Source organism: Oncorhynchus keta, chromosome 20, assembly GCF_023373465.1.
Source record: "Oncorhynchus keta strain PuntledgeMale-10-30-2019 chromosome 20, Oket_V2, whole genome shotgun sequence".
Lineage (NCBI taxonomy): Eukaryota > Metazoa > Chordata > Actinopteri > Salmoniformes > Salmonidae > Oncorhynchus > Oncorhynchus keta.
Genome location: NC_068440.1, coordinates 21,883,306 through 21,904,441, shown reverse-complemented (window position 1 = coordinate 21,904,441; position 21,136 = coordinate 21,883,306). Strand labels below are relative to the sequence as shown.

At 46.1% G+C, this 21,136-nt stretch overlaps 1 protein-coding gene and 1 long non-coding RNA gene across 6 annotated transcripts; one reads left to right on the top strand and one right to left on the bottom strand.

The window, feature by feature from the left end:
- Window positions 1-9: 9 nt before the first annotated feature.
- Window positions 10-20,620, top strand: yrk (Yes-related kinase). Of its 2 annotated transcripts, none has more exons than XM_052472294.1 (13): window positions 10-622; window positions 14,007-14,048; window positions 14,154-14,402; window positions 14,677-14,779; window positions 14,879-14,977; window positions 15,122-15,225; window positions 15,542-15,691; window positions 16,300-16,464; window positions 18,484-18,663; window positions 18,747-18,823; window positions 19,025-19,178; window positions 19,267-19,398; window positions 19,563-20,620. In XM_052472294.1, the coding sequence occupies exons 3-13, from the start codon at window positions 14,174-14,176 to the stop codon at window positions 19,769-19,771; spliced, it is 1,602 nt and encodes a 533-aa protein (XP_052328254.1). In that variant the 5' UTR covers window positions 10-622; window positions 14,007-14,048; window positions 14,154-14,173; the 3' UTR covers window positions 19,772-20,620. The 2 variants fall into 2 exon arrangements, with proteins under 2 accessions (XP_052328254.1, XP_052328255.1); XM_052472295.1 differs by lacking the exon at window positions 16,300-16,464 and adding an exon at window positions 16,568-16,723 and having other exon boundaries at window positions 306-622.
- LOC127909897 (uncharacterized) lies at window positions 17,610-18,477 on the bottom strand. 4 transcript variants are annotated; one of them, XR_008072888.1, is made up of 4 exons: window positions 18,247-18,477; window positions 17,927-18,094; window positions 17,790-17,893; window positions 17,637-17,742 (listed from the first exon to the last, which is right to left on the bottom strand). It is a non-coding gene; the product is annotated as an uncharacterized LOC127909897 (long non-coding RNA). The 4 variants fall into 4 exon arrangements; XR_008072891.1 differs by having other exon boundaries at window positions 17,790-17,840; XR_008072890.1 differs by lacking the exon at window positions 17,790-17,893 and having other exon boundaries at window positions 17,610-17,742.
- Window positions 20,621-21,136: the final 516 nt, after the last annotated feature.

Here is a 21,136-nt window from a genome sequence, read left to right as displayed (position 1 = left end):
CTTTGGGTAGGAAGGGTTCAGCTGACTGGGACATGTCGATTCCTGGGCTCAGTGGTGTGCGAAAACTACAGCACAGAAGTTATGTCAAATCACCGGATGTTGCGTTTGGACAATTCCATTTCTACATGAATTATGTTATTCAAAGTCAAAATCAGGGCGGAATTCATTACGCTCATTCTGTTGCAACGTTTTGTAACAAACCGTTCACTCCAAACGGAAAACGTTTTGCAACGAAAAGGATCGTTTCTATTGGACAAATTCATGTAGGTCCCTTCCCATTTCGTTCTATTTGCTTCCGTTTGGTTCTTAAATGGTAAACGATTTCCGTTGCAAGACGTAATTAAGAAGCCCCGGATTACTTTTTTTGTTGTTTAAATTCCGTGAGAGTGACACAAGCATCCAGGGAGCGCGCTTTGGAGTGGACGTCAGTCACTGCGCATGCCAGTCAATCCAACCCTTCCGGACACAGAGAGCGCGCCGCGCATCCACATTTCCTCCCGCGAGGAGCGCTCAGCTGTCTCATCCCGTTCTGTCTCAGCGCCTGGAATTTTACCTCCCGGGTGCTGTTCACACCTTTCTTCGCCAGCCCCCGGGAATAACGGGCGACCCGTAGTGCTCTCCGGTAAGTCAGTCGATGTGTGTTTAGCAGTGGGAGAGTGTAAGTGAGTCTCAACCTCTGTAGCCTAAACTGTCGGTGTTTTGTATGGCTAAGTAAATACATCTGTGTGTAGTAGTGTATATTGTAACATTGTTTTGCCTTCCCCTCAATATCTGTGCTGAAACAGACACCAGTATGAATGTGCGTCTCTGTCTCCCCCTTCAGAACCTGTCTCTCTCACTCCCCCCTTCAGAACCTGTCTCTCTCACTCCCCCCTTCAGAACCTGTCTCTCTCTCTCTCTCTCTCTCCCCCCTTCAGAACCTGTCTCTCTCACTCCCCCCTTCAGAACCTGTCTCTCACTCCCCCCTTCAGAACCTGTCTCTCTCTCTCCCCCCTTCATAACCTGTCTCTCTCTCTCTCCCCTTCAGAACCTGTCTCTCTCTCTCTCCCCCCTTCAGAACCTGTCTCTCTCACTCCCCCTTCAGAACCTGTCTCTCTCTCTCTCTCCCCCCTTCAGAACCTGTCTCTCTCACTCCCCCCTTCAGAACCTGTCTCTCTCTCTCTCTCCCCCCTTCAGAACCTCTGTCTCTCTCACTCCCCCCTTCAGAACCTGTCTCTCTCTCTCCCCCCCTTCAGAACCTGTCTCTCTCTCTCTCCCCCCTTCAGAACCTCTGTCTCTCTCACTCCCCCCTTCAGAACCTGTCTCTCTCACTCCCCCCTTCAGAACCTGTCTCTCTCACTCCCCCCTTCAGAACCTCTGTCTCTCTCACTCCCACCTTTAGAACCTGTCTCTCTCACTCCCCCCTTCAGAACCTCTCTCTCACTCCCTCCTTCACAACCTCTGTCTCTCTCCCCCTTCAGAACCTGTCTCTCTCACTCCCCCCTTCAGAACCTCTGTCTCTCTCACTCCCACCTTTAGAACCTGTCTCTCTCACTCCCCCCTTCAGAACCTCTCTCTCTCACTCCCTCCTTCACAACCTCTGTCTCACTCCCCCCTTCAGAACCTCTGTCTCTCTCCCCCCTTCAGAACCTCTGTCTCTCTCTCCCCCCTTCAGAACCTCTGTCTCTCTCCCCCTTCAGAACCTCTCTCTCTCACTCCCCCTTCAGAACCTCTGTCTCACTCCCCCCTTCAGAACCTCTGTCTCTCTCCCCCCTTCAGAACCTCTCTCTCACTCCCCCCTTCAGAACCTCTCTCTCTCACTCCCCCCTTCAGAACCTCTCTCTCTCTCCCCTTCAGAACCTCTGTCTCACTCCCCCTTCAGAACCTCTGTCTCTCTCCCCCCTTCAGAACCTCTGTCTCTCTCCCCCCTTCAGAACCTCTGTCTCTCTCCCCCCTTCAGAACCTCTGTCTCACTCCCCCCTTCAGAACCTCTGTCTCACTCCCCCCTTCAGAACCTCTGTCTCTCTCCCCCCTTCAGAACCTCTCTGTCTCACTCCCCCCTTCAGAACCTCTCTCTCTCACTCCCCCCTTCAGAACCTCTGTCTCACTCCCCCCTTCAGAACCTCTGTCTCACTCCCCCCTTCAGAACCTCTGTCTCTCTCCCCCCTTCAGAACCTCTCTCTCACTCCCCCCTTCAGAACCTCTCTCTCTCACTCCCCCTTCAGAACCTCTCTCTCACTCCCCCTTCAGAACCTCTCTCTCTCACTCCCCCTTCAGAACCTGTCTCTCCCCCCTTCAGAACCTGTCTCTCTCACTCCCCCCTTCAGAACCTGTCTCTCTCTCTCCCCCTTCAGAACGTGTACTAACTCCCCCTTCAGAGCCTCTGTCTCTCTCTCACTCCCCCCTGCAGAACCTGTCTCTCTCCCCCCCCTGCAGAACCTGTCTCTCTCACTCTCTCTCTCTCCCTCTGTCTCTCACCCCCTTCAGAACCTCTGTGTGTGTCTCTCTCTCCTTCATAACCTCTGTGTCTCTCCCCCTTTAGAACCCCTGTCTCTCTCTCTTTCTCCCCCCTTTATAATCTCTCTCTCTCTCCTTTATAACCTCTCTGTGCCTCTCTCTCCTTCATAACCTCTGTGTGTCTCTCTCTCCTTCATAACCTCTGTGTGTTTCATGTTGTTAGTCATATTCTGGAGTAAATACCTGGTTTCGGTGCCCAGGTGAGTTTCCCAGAGCTTGGCCACAGACACACAGCTTCTATCACACACTTTAAAAATCACTCTGTTATTTAATCAAACCAAAATGTTTGTGAAACCGTGTCCTTTTTGTTATTGCTGAATGAGTGTGTTGAGAAACTTTGGGCGTTTAAAAAAAAAAAAAAAGGAAGTTTGGCCAGTGAAGAGTGAAGTGCTGCGCAAAATGCGGTGGTGCTTATGCCAGCAACACTTCCCTTTTGTACTGTAGCCTGCAGGTCACACTGAGCCTGTCAAGTCACTTATTTTGAAATCAAATGACAGAGCAATAACAGAATTGACTTATAGGAGAGAAAAGGGAGCAGGGGCTTGAACCTTAAGCTCTGTGGATTACAGGGTGTGCAGCGCACTCTGTGTGCCGTAAAGATCCAGAGGCAGGCTACAGCTACTGTCCTGTAGGCCAGAGGCAGGCTACAGCTACTGTCCTGTAGGCCAGAGGCAGGCTACACCTACTGTCCTGTAGGCCAGAGGCAGGCTACACCTACTGTCCTGTAGGCCAGAGGCAGGCTACACCTACTGTCCTGTAGGCCAGAGGCAGGCTACACCTACTGTCCTGTAGGCCAGAGGCAGGCTACACCTACTGTCCTGTAGGCCAGAGGCAGGCTACACCTACTGTCCTGTAGGCCAGAGGCAGGCTACACCTACTGTCCTGTAGGCCAGAGGCAGGCTACACCTACTGTACTGTAGGCCAGAGGCAGGCTACACCTACTGTAGAGCTACTGTGGAGCACTGTTTCATTGTCCCTTCAGGTTTGGTACTGGAGAGAGGAGAAACGGTGAGAGAACAAGAGAAGATTTAGGGAGGGAGAGAGACATGATCAGGTTATCTGAAGCCTGGCTTCATCACATCTTGTTTCTCTACGAATTCACTTCCTGCCTTTAGCCCCTGGGCTGTGCGGAAGGAAGTGAGCGTAGCCTAGCTGTGGGGCTGTAAACTCTGCTTTCCCACCAAGACACAGTTGTGCTACTACAGAGAATACTACAACAACCTTAACCCAACCTGGAGGTTAGAGAGGCGCACCAGTAACTGGAGGGTTGCTGGTTTGATTCCCGGGTCTGACGGAAAGAATGTGTCTGTGACGTGAAGCCGCAGCCAAAAGGTTAGCGCTATCAGAAACTCAGGTGCCACATACTGCCATTGTGCACTTCGCTTCAGCTTTCAAACACGTTTTCTCCGTCAGTCTTTCTTTGACGCACACTGAAACATTCTTTCACTCTATCGCTCCACTTCTCTCTGGAGGAGGATGTAATGACATCACGTGGAAACAGGAAGTCCCTGAGACACCTGACTTCCCAGAACTTATCCATCCCCTCCCTCCCCCTACATTACCCTCTCTCTGTCCCACACTTCCCATTGTTTCTCTCACTATCCCCAGTCTCTGCCTCTCTCTCTCTTTCTGTCCCCCACCTCCCACTGTTCCTCTCACTACCCCCCCTCTCCCTGCCTCGGTCTCTTTCTCCCCCCCTTCTCTCTATTTCCCCACTATTCTCTCTTACACTACATTGAAGTTTATGCTTTGAGAAAAAAAAATGTTGGGCTCAGTGACAGCTCACTTCGCAGTGTCCGATCACTCCTGCTTCACTCACTCTGCATCCTGTGGTGTTTCCTGTTAGCCAGGAGAGAGAGTGAGAAATGGAACAATGAGTATGGATTCTAATTCTGTATACCAACTGAAATTTACGCCACATACAGTTGAAGCCGGAAGTTTACATACACCTTATCCAAATACATTTAAACTCAGTTTTACACAATTCCTGACATTTAATCCTAGCAAAAAAAATCCCTGTTTTAGGTAAGTTAGGATCACCACTTTATTTTAACAATGTGAAATGTCAGAAAAATAGTAGAGAGAATAATTTATTTCAGCTTTTATTTCTTTCATCACATTCCCAGTGGGTCAGAAGTTTACATACACTCAATTAGTATTTGGTAGCATTGCCTTTAAATTGTTTAACTTGGGTGAAACGTTTCGGGTAGCCTTACACAAGCTTCCCACAATAAGTTGGGTGAATTTTGGCCCATTCCTCCTGACAGAGCTGGTGTAACTGAGTCAGGTTTGTAGGCCTCCTTGCTCACACACGCTTTTTCAGTTCTGCCCACAAATTTTCTATAGCATTGAGGTCAGGGCTTTGTTGATGGCCACTCCAATACCTTGACTTTGTTGTTCTTAAGCCATTTTGCCACAACTTTGGAAGTATGCTTGGGGTCATTGTCCATTTGGAAGACCCATTTGCGACCAAGCTTTAACTTCCGAACTGATGCCTTGAGATTTTGTGTCAATATATCCACACAATTTTCCTGCCTTGTGATGCCTTCTATTTTGTGAAGTGCACCAGTTCCTCCTGCAGCAAAGCACCCCCACAACATGATGCTGCCACCCCCGTGCTTCACGGTTGGGATGGTGTTCTTCGGCTTGCAAGCCTCCCCCTTTTTCCTCCAAACATAACGATGGTCATTAAGGCCAAACAGTTCTATTTTTGTTTCATCAGACCAGGACATTTCTCAAAAAAGTACAATATTTGTCCCCATGTGCAGATGCAAACCGTAGTCTGGCTTTTTTATGGCGGTTTTGGAGCAGTGACTTATTTTTTGCTGATATAAGACTCGTTTTACTGTGGATATACAGTGGTGCAAAAAAGTATTTAGTCAGCCACCAATTGTGCAAGTTCTCCCACTTAAAAAGATGAGAGGCCTGTGATTTTCATCATAGGTACACTTCAACTATGACAGAAAATGAGAAAAGAAAATCACATTGTAGGATTTTTTATTAATTTATTTGCAAATTATGGTGGAAAATAAGTATTTGGTCACCTACAAACAAGCAAGATTTCTCGCTCTCACAGACCTGTAACTTCTTCTTTAAGAGGCTCCTCTGTCCTCCACTCGTTACCTGTATTAATGGCACCTGTTTGAACTTGTTATCAATATAAAAGACACCTGTCCACAACCTCAAACAGTCACACTCCAAACTCCACTATGGCCAAGACCAAAGAGCTGTCAAAGGACACCAGAAACAAAATTGTAGACCTGCACCAGGCTGGGAAGACTGAATCTGCAATAGGTAAGCAGCTTGGTTTGAATAAATCAACTGTGGGAGCAATTATTAGCAAATGGAAGACATACAAGACCACTGATAATCTCCCTCGATCTGGGGCTCCACGCAAGATCTCACCCCGTGGGGTCAAAATGATCACAAGAACGGTGAGGAAAATCCCAGAACCACACTGGGAGACCTAGTGAATTACCTGCAGAGAGCTGGGACCAAAGTAACAAAGCCTACCATTAGTAACACACTACGCCGCCAGGGACTCAAATCCTGCAGTGCCAGACATGTCCCCCTGCTTAAGCCAGTACATGTCCAGGCCCGTCTGAAGTTTGCTAGAGAGCATTTGGATGATCCAGAAGAAGATTGGGTGAATGTCATATGCTCAGATGAAACCAAAATAGAAATTTTTGGTAAAAACTCAACTCGTTGTGTTTGGAGGACAAAGAATGCTGAGTTGCATCCAAAGAACACCATACCTACTGTGAAGCATGGGGGTGGAAATATCATGCTTTGGGGCTGTTTTTCTGCAAAGGGACCAGGACGACTGATCCGTGTAAAGGAAAGAATGAATGGGGCCATGTATTGTGAGATTTTGAGTGAAAACCTCCTTCCATCAGCAAGGGCATTGAAGATGAAACGTGGCTGGGTCTTTCAGCATGACAATGATCCCAAACACACCGCCCGGGCAACGAAGGAGTGGCTTCGTAAGAAGCATTTCAAGGTCCTGGAGTGGCCTAGCCAGTCTCCAGATCTCAACACCATAGAAAATCTTTGGCGGGAGTTGAAAGTCCGTGTTGCCCAGCAACAGCCCCAAAACATCACTGCTCTAGAGGAGATCTCCATGGAGGAATGGGCCAAAATACCAGCAACAGTGTGTGAAAACCTTGTGAAGACCTACAGAAAACTTTGACCTCTGTCATTTCCAACAAAGGGTATATAACAAAGTATTGAGATAAACTGTTGTTATTGACCAAATACTTATTTTCAACCATAATTTGCAAATAAATTCATAAAAAATCCTACAATGTGATTTTCTGGATTTTTTTTCTCATTTTGTCTGTCATAGTTGAAGTGTACCTTTGATGAAAATTACAGGCCTCTCATCTTTTTAAGTGGGAGAACTTGCACAATTGGTGGCTGACTAAATAATTTTTTGCCCCCACTGTAGATACTTTTGTACCAGTTTCTTCCAGCATCTTCACATGGTCCTTTGCTGTTGCTCTGAGATTGATTTGCACTTTTCACACCAAAGTATGTTCATCTCTAGGAGACAGAACGCGTCTCCTTCCTGAGCCATATGACGGCTGCGTGGTCCCATGGTGTTTATACTTGCGTACTATCGTTTGTACAGAGGAACGCGGGTACCTTCAGGCATTTGGAAATTGCTCCCAAGGATGAACCAAACTTGTGGAGGTCTACACATTTTTTTCTGAGGTCTTGGCTGATTTCTTTTGATTTTCCCATGATGTCAAGCAAAGAGGCACTGAGCTTGAAGGTAGGCCTTGAAATACATCCACAGGTACACCTCCAATTGACTCAAATGATGTCAATTAGCCTATCAGAAGCTTCTAAAGCCATGACATCATTTTCTGGATTTTCCAAGCTGTTTAAAGGCATAGTCAACTTAGTGTATGTAAACTTCTGACCCACTGGAATTGTGGTGCAGTGAATTATAAGTGAAATCTGTCTGTAAACAATTGTTGGAAATATTACTTGTGTGATGCACAAAGTAGTCATCCAAACCAACTTGCCAAAACTATAGGAATTTGTGGAGTGGTTGACAAACAAGTTTAAATGACTGCAACCTAAGTGTATGTAAACGTCCGACTTCAACGGAAGCTGTGTATGTGTGTTCATGCGTTTGTGTTGTGAATGCCCAGCAGGGAGCCGTTTATCTGAAGTAGATGGGGCAGGAAAGGGTGTGTTTGGATGTTTGTTAGTGTGATGAATGAGGGTGGTGTGTTTATGAGTTTTCAGTCCTGAGAAAATGGTTTACGTTTGAAAACCCCTCCATGTCCGTTAGCTAGAGCGTGTAGTGATTTAGGTGGGAATAGCCTGAGTGGGATATGAACCAGTAACCTTCTAACTGTTTGAGGGCAGGGAGAGTGACTGCCTGTAGATCAAGGGTGGCCATCCCTCCTTCTTGAGTGTTGCTGGGTGTGCAGGCTTTTATTCCATCCCTGCTTTAACATGAGTCTACTATTCAGCTTCTCATCGGGACCTTGATTAGCTGAATCAGGAGCTGGAGCAGAAGCCTTCACACCCAGCGTCTTTTCCTGCAGGAGGGTTGGAATGAGTGTCTTGACATGGCGTATCTCCAAAACACTATTTTTATATAGTGTTGCTGCTTTTTTTTAAATGTATGCAAATGTCTGTTTAGTACAGGGTATCACCCATGAGAGAGAGAGTATGCAAATGTCTGTTTAGTACAGGGTATCACCCATGAGAGAGAGAGTATGCTAATGTCTGTTTAGTACAGGGTATCTATCACCCATGAGAGAGAGAGTATGCTAATGTCTGTTTAGTACAGGGTATCTATCACCCATGAGAGAGAGAGTATGCTAATGTCTGTTTAGTACAGGGTATCTATCACCCATGAGAGAGAGAGTATGCTAATGTCTGTTTAGTACAGGGTATCACCCATGAGAGAGAGAGTATGCTAATGTCTGTTTAGTACAGGGTATCTATCACCCATGAGAGAGAGAGTATGCTAATGTCTGTTTAGTACAGGGTATCACCCATGAGAGAGAGAGTATGCTAATGTCTGTTTAGTACAGGGTATCTATCACCCATGAGAGAGAGAGTATGCTAATGTCTGTTTAGTACAGGGTATCACCCATGAGAGAGAGAGTATGCTAATGTCTGTTTAGTACAGGGTATCACCCATGAGAGAGAGAGTATGCTAATGTCTGTTTAGTACAGGGTATCACCCATGAGAGAGTTAGATAGCGATATATATATATATCCCTATCTAGTTTGGTCTGTGGGCTAGTGTCAGTCTGGTTTGGGTGTGTGTTGCTTAGCAGTCAATCAGACAGTCATCTCACATCTCTGTCATATCAGTTCTCAAGCTCTAGTTTTCTTCTGAGTGGTCATAGAAGGAAGAAGAGAGTCTATAGAGTTTGTTGGTGAGTTGAGAAACAGTGTTTTAGCATTGAATATGAGGAGTCAAGGTACCAAGGGCCATTGTTGACTAGGTTTACATGTACAGTAGGGGTTCTCAAACAGCATCAGGGAGAGAGAGAGACAAACGTTATGAAGAGGAGAGCGAGAGAGACAAACGTTATGAAGAGGAGAGCGAGAGAGACAAATGTTATGAAGAGGAGAGCGAGAGAGACAAATGTTAAGAAGAGGGGAGAGAGAGAGAGAGAGAGAGACAAACGTTATGAAGAGGGGAGAGAGAGAGAGACAAACGTTATGAAGAGGAGAGAGAGAGAGACAAACGTTATGAAGAGGAGAGAGAGAGAGAAATGTTATGAAGAGGAGAGACTGAGAGAAATGTTATGAAGAGGAGAGACAGAGAGAGAAATGTTATGAAGAGGAGAGAGAGAGACAAACGTTATGAAGAGGAGAGACAGAGACACACGTTATGAAGAGGAGAGACATACAGAGAATACAGAGAAACGTTATGAAGAGGAGAGACAGACAGAGAAATGTTATGAAGAGGAGAGACAGAGAGAAACGTTATGAATAGGAGAGACAGACAGAGAAACGTTATGAAGAGGAGAGAAAGAGAGAGAAACGTTATGAAGAGGAGAGAAAGAGAGAGAAACGTTATGAAGAGGAGAGAGGAGAGAGAGAGAGGAGAGAGAGAGAAACGTTATGAAGAGGAGAGACAGACAGAGAAACGTTATGAAGAGGAGAGAGAGAGAGACAAACGTTATGAAGAGGAGAGAGAGACACACGTTATGAAGAGGAGAGACAGAGAGACAAACGTTATGAAGAGGAGAGAAAGAGAGAGAAACGTTATGAAGAGGAGAGAGAGAGGAGAGAGAGAGAAACGTTATGAAGAGGAGAGACAGACAGAGAAACGTTATGAAGAGGAGAGAGAGAGAGACAAACGTTATGAAGAGGAGAGAGAGACAAACGGTATGGAGAGAGAGAGAGAGAGACAAATGGTATGAAGAGGAGAGAGAGAGAGAGACAAACGTTATGAAGAGGAGGGAGAGAGAGAAACTTTATGAAGAGGAGAGAGAGAGAGAGACAAATGTTATGAAGGAGAGAGAGAGAGAGAGAGAGAGAGAGAGAGAGAGAGAGAGAGAAATGTTATGAAGAGAGAGAGAGAGACAAACGTTATGAAGAGGGGAGAGAGAGAGAGAGAGAAAGACAAACGTTATGAAAAGGGGACAGAGAGAGACAAATGTTATGAAGGAGAGAGAGAGAGAGAAACGTTATGAAGAGGAGAGACAGACAGAGAAACGTTATGAAGAGGAGAGACAGAGAGAGAAACGTTATGAAGAGGAGAGACGGAGAGAAACGTTATGAAGAGGAGAGACAGAGAGAAACGTTATGCAGAGGAGAGACAGACAGAGAAACGTTATGAAGAGGAGAGACAGAGAGACAAACGTTATGAAGAGGAGAGAGAGAGGTTGGAGAGAGAGAGAAACGTTATGAAGAGGAGAGACAGAGAGAAACGTTATGAAGAGGAGAGAGAGAGAGAGACAAACATTATGAAGAGGAGAGAGAGACAAACGGTATGGAGAGAGAGAGAGAGACAATTGTTATGAAGAGGAGAGAGAGAGAGAGACAAACGTTATGAAGAGGAGAGAGAGAGAGACAAACGTTATGAAGAGGGGAGAAAGAGAGAAACGTTATGATGAGAAGAGACAGAGAGAAACGTTATGAAGAGGAGAGACAGAGAGAGAAACGTTATGAAGAGGAGAGACAGAGAGAAACGTTATGAAGAGGAGAGACAGAGAGAAACGTTATGAAGAGGAGAGACAGAGAGAAACGTTATGAAGAGGAGAGACAGAGAGAAACGTTATGAAGAGGAGAGACAGAGAGAGAAACGTTATGAAGAGGAGAGACAGAGAGAGAAACGTTATGAAGAGGAGAGACAGAGAGACAAACGTTATGAAGAGGAGAGAGAGAGGAGAGAGAGAGAAACGTTATGAAGAGGAGAGACAGACAGAGAACCGTTATGAAGAGGAGAGAGAGAGAGACAAACATTATGAAGAGGAGAGAGAGACAAACGGTATGGAGAGAGACAAATGGTATGAAGAGGAGAGAGAGAGAGAGAGAGACAAACGTTATGAAGAGGGGAGAGAGAGAGAGACAAACGTTATGAAGAGGAGAGAGAGAGAGACAAACGTTATAAAGAGGAGAGAGAGACAAACGTTATGAAGAGGGGACAGAGAGAGAGAAACGTTATGAAGAGGAGAGAAAGAGAGAAACGTTATGATGAGGAGAGACAGACAGAGAAACGTTATGAAGAGGAGAGACAGGCAGAGAAACGTTATGAAGAGGAGAGACAGAGAGAGAAACGTTATGAAGAGGAGAGACAGAGAGAGAAACGTTATGAAGAGGAGAGAGAGAGAGAGAAACGTTATGAAGAGGAGAGACAGAGACAAACGTTATGAAGAGGAGAGAGAGAGATAAACGTTATGAAGAGGAGAGACAGAGAGAGAAACATTATGAAGAGGAGAGAGAGAGGAGAGAGAGAGAGGAGAGAGAGAAACGTTATGAAGAGGAGAGACAGAGAGAAACGTTATGAAGAGGAGAGACAGAGAGAAACGTTATGAAGAGGAGAGACAGACAGAGAAACGTTATGAAGAGGAGAGACAGAGAGACAAACGTTATGAAGAGGAGAGACAGAGAGACAAACGTTATGAAGAGGAGAGAGAGAAATGTTACGAAGAGGGGGGAGAGAGAGAGAGAGAGAGAAACGTTATGAAGAGGAGAAACAGAGAGAAACGTTATGAAGAGGAGAGACAGACAGAGAAACGTTATGAAGAGGAGAGACAGAGAGACAAACGTTATGAAGAGGAGAGACAGAGAGACAAACGTTATGAAGAGGAGAGAGAGAGAAATGTTACGAAGAGGGGAGAGAGAGACAAACGTTATGAAGAGAGAGAGAGACAAACGTTATGAAGAGGGGAGAGAGAGAGAGACAAACGTTATGAAGAGGAGAGACAGAGAGAGACAAATGTTATGAAGGAGAGAGAGAGAGAGAGAGAAACGTTATGAAGGAGAGAGAGAGAGAGAAACGTTATGAAGAGGAGAGAGAGAGAGAGAGAGACAAATGTTATGAAGAGAGAGAGAGAGACAAACATTATGAAAAGGAGAGAGAGAGACAAACGTTATGAAGAGGGGACAGAGAGAGACAAACGTTATGAAGAGGGGACAGAGAGAGACAAACGTTATGAAGAGGGGACAGAGAGAGACAAACCTAATGAAGAGGGGAGAGAGAGAGAGAAACGTTATGAAGAGGCGAGAGAGAGAGAGAGACAAACATTATGAAGAGGGGAGAGAGAGAGAGAGACAAATGTTATGAAGAGGGGACAGAGAGAGACAAATGTTATGAAGAGGGGAGAGAGAGAGAGACAAACGTTATGAAGAGAGAGAGAGAGAGAGAGAGAGAGAGAGAGAGAGAGAGAGAGAGAGAGAGAGAGAGAGAGAGAGAGAGAGAGAGAGAGAGAGAGAGAGAGAGAGAGAGAGAGAGAGACGTTATGAAGAGGAGAGAGAGAGAGAGAGACGTTATGAAGAGGAGAGAGAGAGCGAAAGAGAGAGAGAGAGAGAGAGACGTTATGAAGAGGAGAGAGAGAGCGAAAGAGAGAGAGAGAGAGCAAGACAAAAGTAATGAAGAGGGGAGACAGAGAGAGAGACAGGTTATGAAGTGGAGAAGAGAGCGCGATAAGGGAGGGGGTGAGGGAGAGAATCTGGTAAACAGGAACTCATGGAGAACAATGACCATAGAGCTGCCTAGCACACATGTCTGTGTGTGTGCGTTTCAATTTACCTCAAGACGACCATATTGGTCCAGTGCTGTTATTTGTGTGAACGGCTCCTTAAAAAATGATCTTTAGGAGCAACAATACAGCTGACCTTCCTCTTTTCCTCACAGCAGAGAAACAGCACAGAGAGGGAGGTGTGTGTGTGTGTGTGTGTGTGTGTGTGTGTGTGTGTGTGTGTGTGTGTGTGTGTGTGTGTGTGTGTGTGTGTGTGTGTGTGTGTGTGTGTGTGTGTGTGTGTGTGTGTGTGTGTGTGTGTGAGTGAGCTGGGGGCAGTGGGACTGCAGTGGGCAGATTATGTGTGGAGAGACTGTGTCCTGGGTTTCCAGGAAAAGGGGGGAGCCATTAGAGGGGTGGACAGGAAACTAACAGGGCTTACTTCCTGTGGCTCTCCTGATGGCCGACCAGATAGTGTGTGTGTGGGTTGGGAGTTCCTGTGAAATGTTGTTGTAAACTAAGCAGTAAGCATTGAAATGTGTTTTGGATTGCGTCCATCACCGTCATGTTTTAGTTGTTTTGAGAATGTTAGGTCATTTTGGGAGGAATAGGCTGGTATTCCAAGATGTGATTGTCAGGAATTTCAGATTTCTCAGGAATGCAATTTCTCCCAAAGGATGTAAAAAAGATATTCTTCCTATGAGCCACTACAACCTCTGCCATGACCACCAGACCTGAATGGCACAGGAGGGAGTGTGCTAGAGTAGCAGATTGCTAAGCTAGCATCGCCTTCCTGAGACTCAAAGTGTAAGAGCCTGGATCAAATATTACAGACGATACATTGTATAATATATTGTGTCATTGTGACGTAGGCTAAGTCTGAATACTGGGTTTGCTTTGGAATAGAGGTGATTACACATACATCAGTGCTGGTCCTGTAGAGTGAAGACTGTTTCCATTCAGCTGCCATTTTGTTCTTCCTGAACTCTGCTGTGACTTCTTAACCCACTCCAAAGCTGGAGGTAAACTGAGTTAAAACACAACACCAAGTTCTCACTGTTCATCAAACCGCAGACACACCCATTTGTGGTGAAGCATATAGATGGAACTGTAAGTCATGGTCTCTTCCTCAGAGCACTATAAAGGGAAGTGGCTAACCTCTCTCTCTTTGTTCTCACTCTTTCTTTCTTTCTCTCTCTCTCTCTCTCTCTCTCTCTCTCTCTCTCTCTCTCTCTCTCTCTCTCTCTCTCTCTCTCTCTCTCTCTCTCTCTCTCTCTCTCTCTCTCTCTCTCTCTCTCTCTCTCTCTCTCTCTCTCTCTCTCTCTCTCTCTCCTCTCTCTCTAGTGGCGATGGTGTCTGACATGATCTGACAGAGGAAGACTGCAGGTGAGTAACTGCCCTTTACCCTCCATATCACTTCCTCCTTCACTTCTCTCTTTCTCTTCTTCTCTCTCTAACTCCCCACCTCTCTCACCCCCTCTCTCTCTGTAGCGATAGTCTCTGTGGTTATTATGGGCTGTGCCCACTGTAAACAGAAAAAGGCTGCAGCCAAGGCAGCTTCAGCCGAGCTGTCTGACCCATCTCCTAGCAACAGCCCTGATGGGGTTGTGTCTACAGCATTGGCCACGCCCCGTTATCACCCTGGCCCCACCCACCCGACAATACCTGACTTCAACAAGCCTTTTGGCTCCGCCTGTTTTCCTAATACCAACGCACAAACCGGCGCAGGGGGCGTCACAGGTACAGATTGATGGCTTCAAATAATTTGTTGTGTGTTTATGTAGGACATATAATAGGTTAATGAAGGCTTAATTAAGCCTTTAAATGTGTTTGTTTAAAGTGGTTGTATGATGTATGCATACTGACGTGTGTGTGTGTGTGTGTGTGTGTGTGTGTGTGTGTGTGTGTGTGTGTGTGTGTGTGTGTGTGTGTGTGTGTGTGTGTGTGTGTGTGTGTGTGTGTGTGTGTGTGTGTGTGTGTGTGTGTGTGTGTGTGTGTGTGTGTGTGTGTGGAGGTGGAGGTGTAACTCTCTTCATAGCATTGTATGACTATGATGCTCGTACTGAAGATGACCTGTCCTTCCAGAAGGGAGAGAAGTTCCACATTATCAACAACACGTGAGATTCACATTACAGTTCCAGAGTAAATCGCAGGTAGTGGCTTTCCAGATCAAATCAAGTGTCTGCTCCCTCCAATGTGATGAATTGTCTCTACAGAGAGGGGGACTGGTGGGAGGCCCGGTCGTTGGACACTGGGAAGTCTGGTTATGTCCCTAGTAACTATGTAGCTCCTGTAGACTCTATACAGGCTGAGGAGTGAGTACACACACACACACACACACACACACACACACACACACACACACACACACACACACACACACACACACACACACACACACACATACACAAGAACATCTGCTGAATGACTAATGGGTAAATGTTTGTGTGTGTTACCAGGTGGTATTTCGGTAAGATGGGGAGAAAGGATGCAGAGAGACAGCTCCTGGGACTGGAGAACCCCAGAGGAACATTCCTTATCAGAGAGAGTGAGACCACCAAGGGTACGTACACACCTGTACTCAGAAGGTGTTCACACACATTTGCTAAAAGTTACACAAAACGTTTGAAGGCTTCCCACACATAGATTAAGCCTAGTCCTGGTCTAAGAAGCACTTTCCCTGGACAATCTCCGTGAATCTGGGTCTGGTCAACTGGCTCTAAGAGTATTAGATATCTATATGTGGTTCTACAGGTATTCTCAAACACATCTCAGTACAGCTGTGTTTCTGTTCATTCATACGTAGTCATTCTCTTGTGTGCAACTTCACCTTTAGAATCCTCAGAGTGTGAACTGTTCTCTTCCTCCTCTATCGCCAGGTGCCTACTCTCTGTCTATCCGGGACTGGGATGATGGTAAAGGTGACCACGTCAAACATTATAAGATCAGGAAGCTGGACAATGGAGGATATTATATCACAACACGCACACAGTTCGACACCGTGCATCAACTCGTGGAGCACTACACAGGTGAGTGCTTAGGGGCTAGGGGTGAAGTACCTAACTTAGGGTCTGTGGGTAAAGTGCCTAGGGTGTATGGACTAGGGTTAAAGTATTTAGGGCCTAGGTGAGGGCTTTCTCTCCATGGCCAAGACTAATGTAATTCAGATCCCTCTTTTTCTCTCTCCCAGTTGCCCTCTGGTGGTGCAGTCTGGTATAGGAGCTACTCTGCTCTGTGTGTGTGTGTTCTCCTTTCTGTGTCTGTATGTCCAACATCCATTCTAGCATACTAAATATGATCAAGGAATGTATTAGCCAAGCACACTAAATAGACATAAGCAAAGTTGCCTATTGGTTTGCATGGTGTGTCAGTGCATGTGTGTGTGTCTAAACAGATGTGTATCGGTGAAATGTGAGCACTTTTTAGTAGATCCAAGTAAAGTACTGTAGTCAGTTGCTTTCTATGTTCTATATGTGTTTGTTGCTTTTGTGCCTCAGCAATTTATCTCTCCCTCCCCTCTTGTCTGTCTGTATCTCTCTCTGTCTTTGTCCCTTTGCTCTTGCTCTCTCCTTTATTCTGTCTGCCTGTCTGTCTTGCTTCGACTCTCTCTCTTCCACCCCTCTCTCACCCACCTCAGAGCGAGCAGCAGGTTTGTGCTGTAGGTTGATTGGCAGCTGTAGGCGGGGCATGCCTAAGCTAGCCGACCTATCGGTGAAGACCAAGGACGTGTGGGAGATTCCAAGAGAATCTCTCCAGCTGATTAAGAAGCTGGGCAACGGGCAGTTTGGAGAAGTCTGGATGGGTAGGAAGTTCTGTGTCTTTGCATGCCTTTTCATCTCATTTCATCTCCCTCCCTGTCCACTCCTACCATCCCCCCTCCCCCCTCCAACCCCTCACTCCTCTAGGCTGTAACGATGGGCTGTGTTACTTTCTGACCACACCCTGTCCCAATGCCACGCCCCTCACCCTGGGGCTGGGGCGGGACGCCTGGGAGGTTGCCAGGAAAACGCTGGCCCTAAACAGAAAGTTGGGCCAGGGATGCTTCGGAGACGTCTGGATGGGTGAGCCCAACTGTCAATCAATCAATCAGTCACTTTCTTATACTGTAGGTTGAGACTGACACACACACCACCTACAGTCTAGCGCAGGGATCATCAACTACATTACGCTGCGGGCCGTTTTATGTTGTTGAGGGGATGGTCAGGGGTTCGGAACATAATGACAAATCATTTGAAGTCTGCAAATTGACCGCAAGAACATATATGTTTGACTTAAACATAATCATTTCAGATCTTGCTTACATGTGTATACGATCACGTGACTCTATTATGCATGGGAGAACTTCATATATTTTAAGTTAAAATCCCTTTGAGCTGATTTCCTGGTGTTTCTACAGTCTTATGTCTGACAATGAAAATTCTACAAAAAACAAACAAACTTGGAGGCCAGTTGGGAAACACTGGACTATAGCGCTCTTCACAACTGTGTCCCAGAAGTGCTTCTCAGTGTGTCTGGGATTATTCCCAATCCGGTGCTCATGTGGTGGTGTGTAGTGCTCTCTTTTCCCACGGCCAGCTGTGTTCCCAGTTTCCATTCCAGTGCCGTTCTGTGTCAGTGGAATAGTCTCTCTGTGTGTCCGGACCAGGAAGTAGCCAACCCTATTCCTGGTCCAGCTTCATGCACTGCTGAAGCACCATGGTGGGACTCTCCCCCTCTCCTCCCCTTCCTTATCCCACCCCACCACCTCTGTGCACTCCTGTGTGTCTTTGTGTGTGTATAATTAAGCAATAAGGCCCGAAGTGTTGTGGTATATTGGCCATATATCGCAAACCCCAGAGGTGCCTTATTGCTATTATAAACTGGTTACCAATGCAATTAAAGCAGTAAAAATAAATGTTTTGTCATACTTGTGGTATACGGTCTGATATACCACAGATGTCAGCCAATCAGCATTCAGGGCTCGAACCACCCAGTTTATAATTGTATGCATGTGTGTGTGTTTCTGCCTTTGTGTGTGTGTACTGTATACCTATCTCTGTGTGTGTGTGTGTTTCTGCCTTTGTGTGTGTGTACTGTATACCTATCTCTGTGTGTGTGTTTCTGCCTTTGTGTGTGTGTACTGTATACCTATCTCTGTGTGTGTGTGTGTTTCTGCCTTTGTGTGTGTGTACTGTATACCTATCTCTGTGTGTGTGTGTGTGTTTCTGCCTTTGTGTGTGTGTACTGTATACCTATCTCTGTGTGTGTGTGTGTGTACTGTATACCTATCTCTGTGTGTGTGTGTGTTTCTGCCTTTGTGTGTGTGTACTGTATACCTATCTCTGTGTGTGTGTGTGTGTACTGTATACCTATCTCTGTGTGTGTGTGTTTGTTTCTGCCTTTGTGTGTGTGTACTGTATACCTATCTCTGTGTGTGTGTGTGTACTGTATACCTATCTCTGTGTGTGTGTGTGTGTGTGTGTGTGTACTGTATACCTATCTCTGTGTGTGTGTGTGTGTGTGTGTACTGTATACCTATCTCTGTGTGTGTGTGTGTGTACTGTATACCTATCTCTGTGTGTGTGTGTGTGTGTGTACTGTATACCTATCTCTGTGTGTGTGTGTGTGTGTGTGTGTGTGTACTGTATACCTATCTCTGTGTGTGTGTGTGTACTGTATACCTATCTCTGTGTGTGTGTGTGTTTCTGCCTTTGTGTGTGTGTGTACTGTATACCTATCTCTGTGTGTGTGTGTGTTTCTGCCTTTGTGTGTGTGTGTACTGTATACCTATCTCTGTGTGTGTGTGTGTGTGTGTGTGTGTGTGTGTGTGTGTGTCTGTCAGGTATGTGGAACGGCACCACCAAGGTAGCAGTGAAGACGTTGAAGCCAGGCACCATGTCTCCAGAGGCTTTCCTAGAAGAGGCTCAGATCATGAAGAGACTGAGGCATGACAAGCTGGTGCAGCTGTACGCTGTGGTCTCTGAAGAACCCATCTACATCATCACAGAGTTCATGAGCCAAGGTGCGGTACGGAGCACACACATATGCAAGCGGAGCCACACACACGCTTTCACAATTATTTCTGAAATGAACTGTGTATTTCAGGTAGCTTACTGGACTTCCTGAAGGACGGGGAAGGAGGGAATCTGAAGCTGCCTCAACTGGTGGATATGGCTGCTCAGGTAAGAACACACACCATCTTGGCAGTCCATCGATGCTGGTGCCACATCATGTGGCTGTGGAGGTCGATGTGGGAGTCACGTGTGGGATTGGATGGCTTGCACCTCTAACCCTTCCTCCTGTGTGTGTGTGTGTGTGTGTGTGTGTGTGTGTGTGTGTGTGTGTGTGTGTGTGTGTGTGTGTGTGTGTGTGTGTGTGTGTAGATAGCGGCAGGCATGGCATATATAGAGCGTATGAACTACATCCATCGTGATCTGCGAGCGGCTAACATTCTGGTCGGGGAAAATCTGGTGTGCAAGATCGCTGACTTTGGTTTGGCCAGACTCATAGAGGACAATGAGTACACAGCCAGACAAGGTAGAAGAGAGTTACTGTTTTAGGACATTGTGACAACTCTTGATGTGAAAAGGGCTTCATAAATACATTTGATTGAACGATTTTACAGGAGCCAAGTTCCCCATCAAGTGGACAGCTCCTGAAGCAGCTCTATACGGGCGCTTCACCATCAAGTCTGATGTGTGGAGCTTTGGTATCCTGCTCACTGAACTCGTCACAAAAGGACGCGTGCCTTACCCAGGTACGGGGGTGTAGGTGTCTCCTACTCTGTTGCCCTTCTTTTCTCCAGCCCTCTGTCTTTCCATCTGTCTCTATGATGGATATAAGATGCTGTGTGTTACACTAAAAAAACATCTATCTCTGTCTTTCTCTCTACCTCCCTCCCTCTCCCTCCTCTCTCTCTAGGTATGAACAACCGCGAGGTCCTGGAGCAGGTGGAGAGAGGCTACAGGATGCCCTGTGCGGTGGGTTGTCCTGCCTCCCTCCATGAGCTGATGGTGCAGTGTTGGCGGAGAGAGGCGGACGAGAGACACACCTTTGAATACCTGCAGGGCTTCCTGGAGGACTACTTTACTGCTACTGAACCCCAGTACCAGCCTGGAGAGAACCTGTGACCACACACACGCACACAGACACAAGTGTGTACACACACACACACACAACCTATACATACTGTAAGCCTTATCTACTATATGTTGCTGTCTGTCAGGGCAGAGCAATCAAACACGAGCCAGAATTCTTCCTCTCCTCCTATCTGTGCTCGGCTGCCCAGACCAGCAGAGGAAAGGGACTGTTGTCAGTGTACTATGCCTTAATAGCTTTACTGAGTTACCATGACAACAAGGCTTTGTCTTTAGATGGAGGTTGGGGGGGTTTAAGGTTAGGGTTAGATGGGGTTAGGGGTCAAGGTTTGTGGGGCTGTAGGGGACCAGTTTGTGCCTAAAATCTTTACTTGTGTAAGATGATGATGGTGATGACTTCACTCCAATGCTTTTTACTCAATAAGCATCTTTCATGACGTCAAAGTGGATTTTCATTCTGCAACCTTTCTTAAACCTGATATTGACAACCCTGGTTTTTAATTTGTTTATTTAATGCTTTTTTGTATACTGTTTGTATCTTAGCTAACACATGGGGTCTGTTCAGCAGGGTGCAACGTTTCAGAATATTCAGATGGACAACCATATATGTTCTATACAGTATATTTTTATCAGGTAGAATAGGCGTTTGTACCAGCTCTTCGTAAAATGTCTATGTGCTATGTTCTGACTATTTCACCTCTCTGAATCCACGCATGTTATGTATACAGCCTTCTGCCAATGGGAGGGTCAGGCAAAGGGTCAAATGAATGCACAGAGGTCGGAGTTGGGACCGTGTGCAGGAGTGTGGGTTTTTATGATGATTTGAACTTTTCTGTTGTTTCAGATGTTTCTGTGCCTGTGGTAAAGTTATTGTCCACAATACACGTGTGTCTTGTTTTCTTAGTTTCTAGGTCTAGCCTACCAACACCATATTTCTTTACTCACAGACACATGCACACACACATTTTGACTGTCTAGTGTGGTCAGTCTACTTGAAATTGGGTCCCTCCTGTGGTAAGTCTGTTTGCTGTTTTATGTGTGAGCACCCAGCACTGTTCATTATAACCATAGGGTTATAACCGGTTATTATAAACTGGGTAGTTTGTGTCATGGATGCTGATTGGCTAAAACACCAGTACAGCAGTGTGTACATCAGACAATATACCACGGTATGATGCAAAACTCCTTGTTTACTGTTCTATTTATGTTTGTAACCAGTTTATAATAGCAATAAGACACCTCTGGGGTTTGTGGTATATGGCCAATATACCACGGCTAAGGGCTGTATCCAGGCACTCGCTTCCTGTCATGCTAAGAGCAGCCCTTATGCTGCATTCATAACCAAGTGGGAAGGTGGTAATTACCTAAATACCAGTTGGATATATTCATGTGCATTGA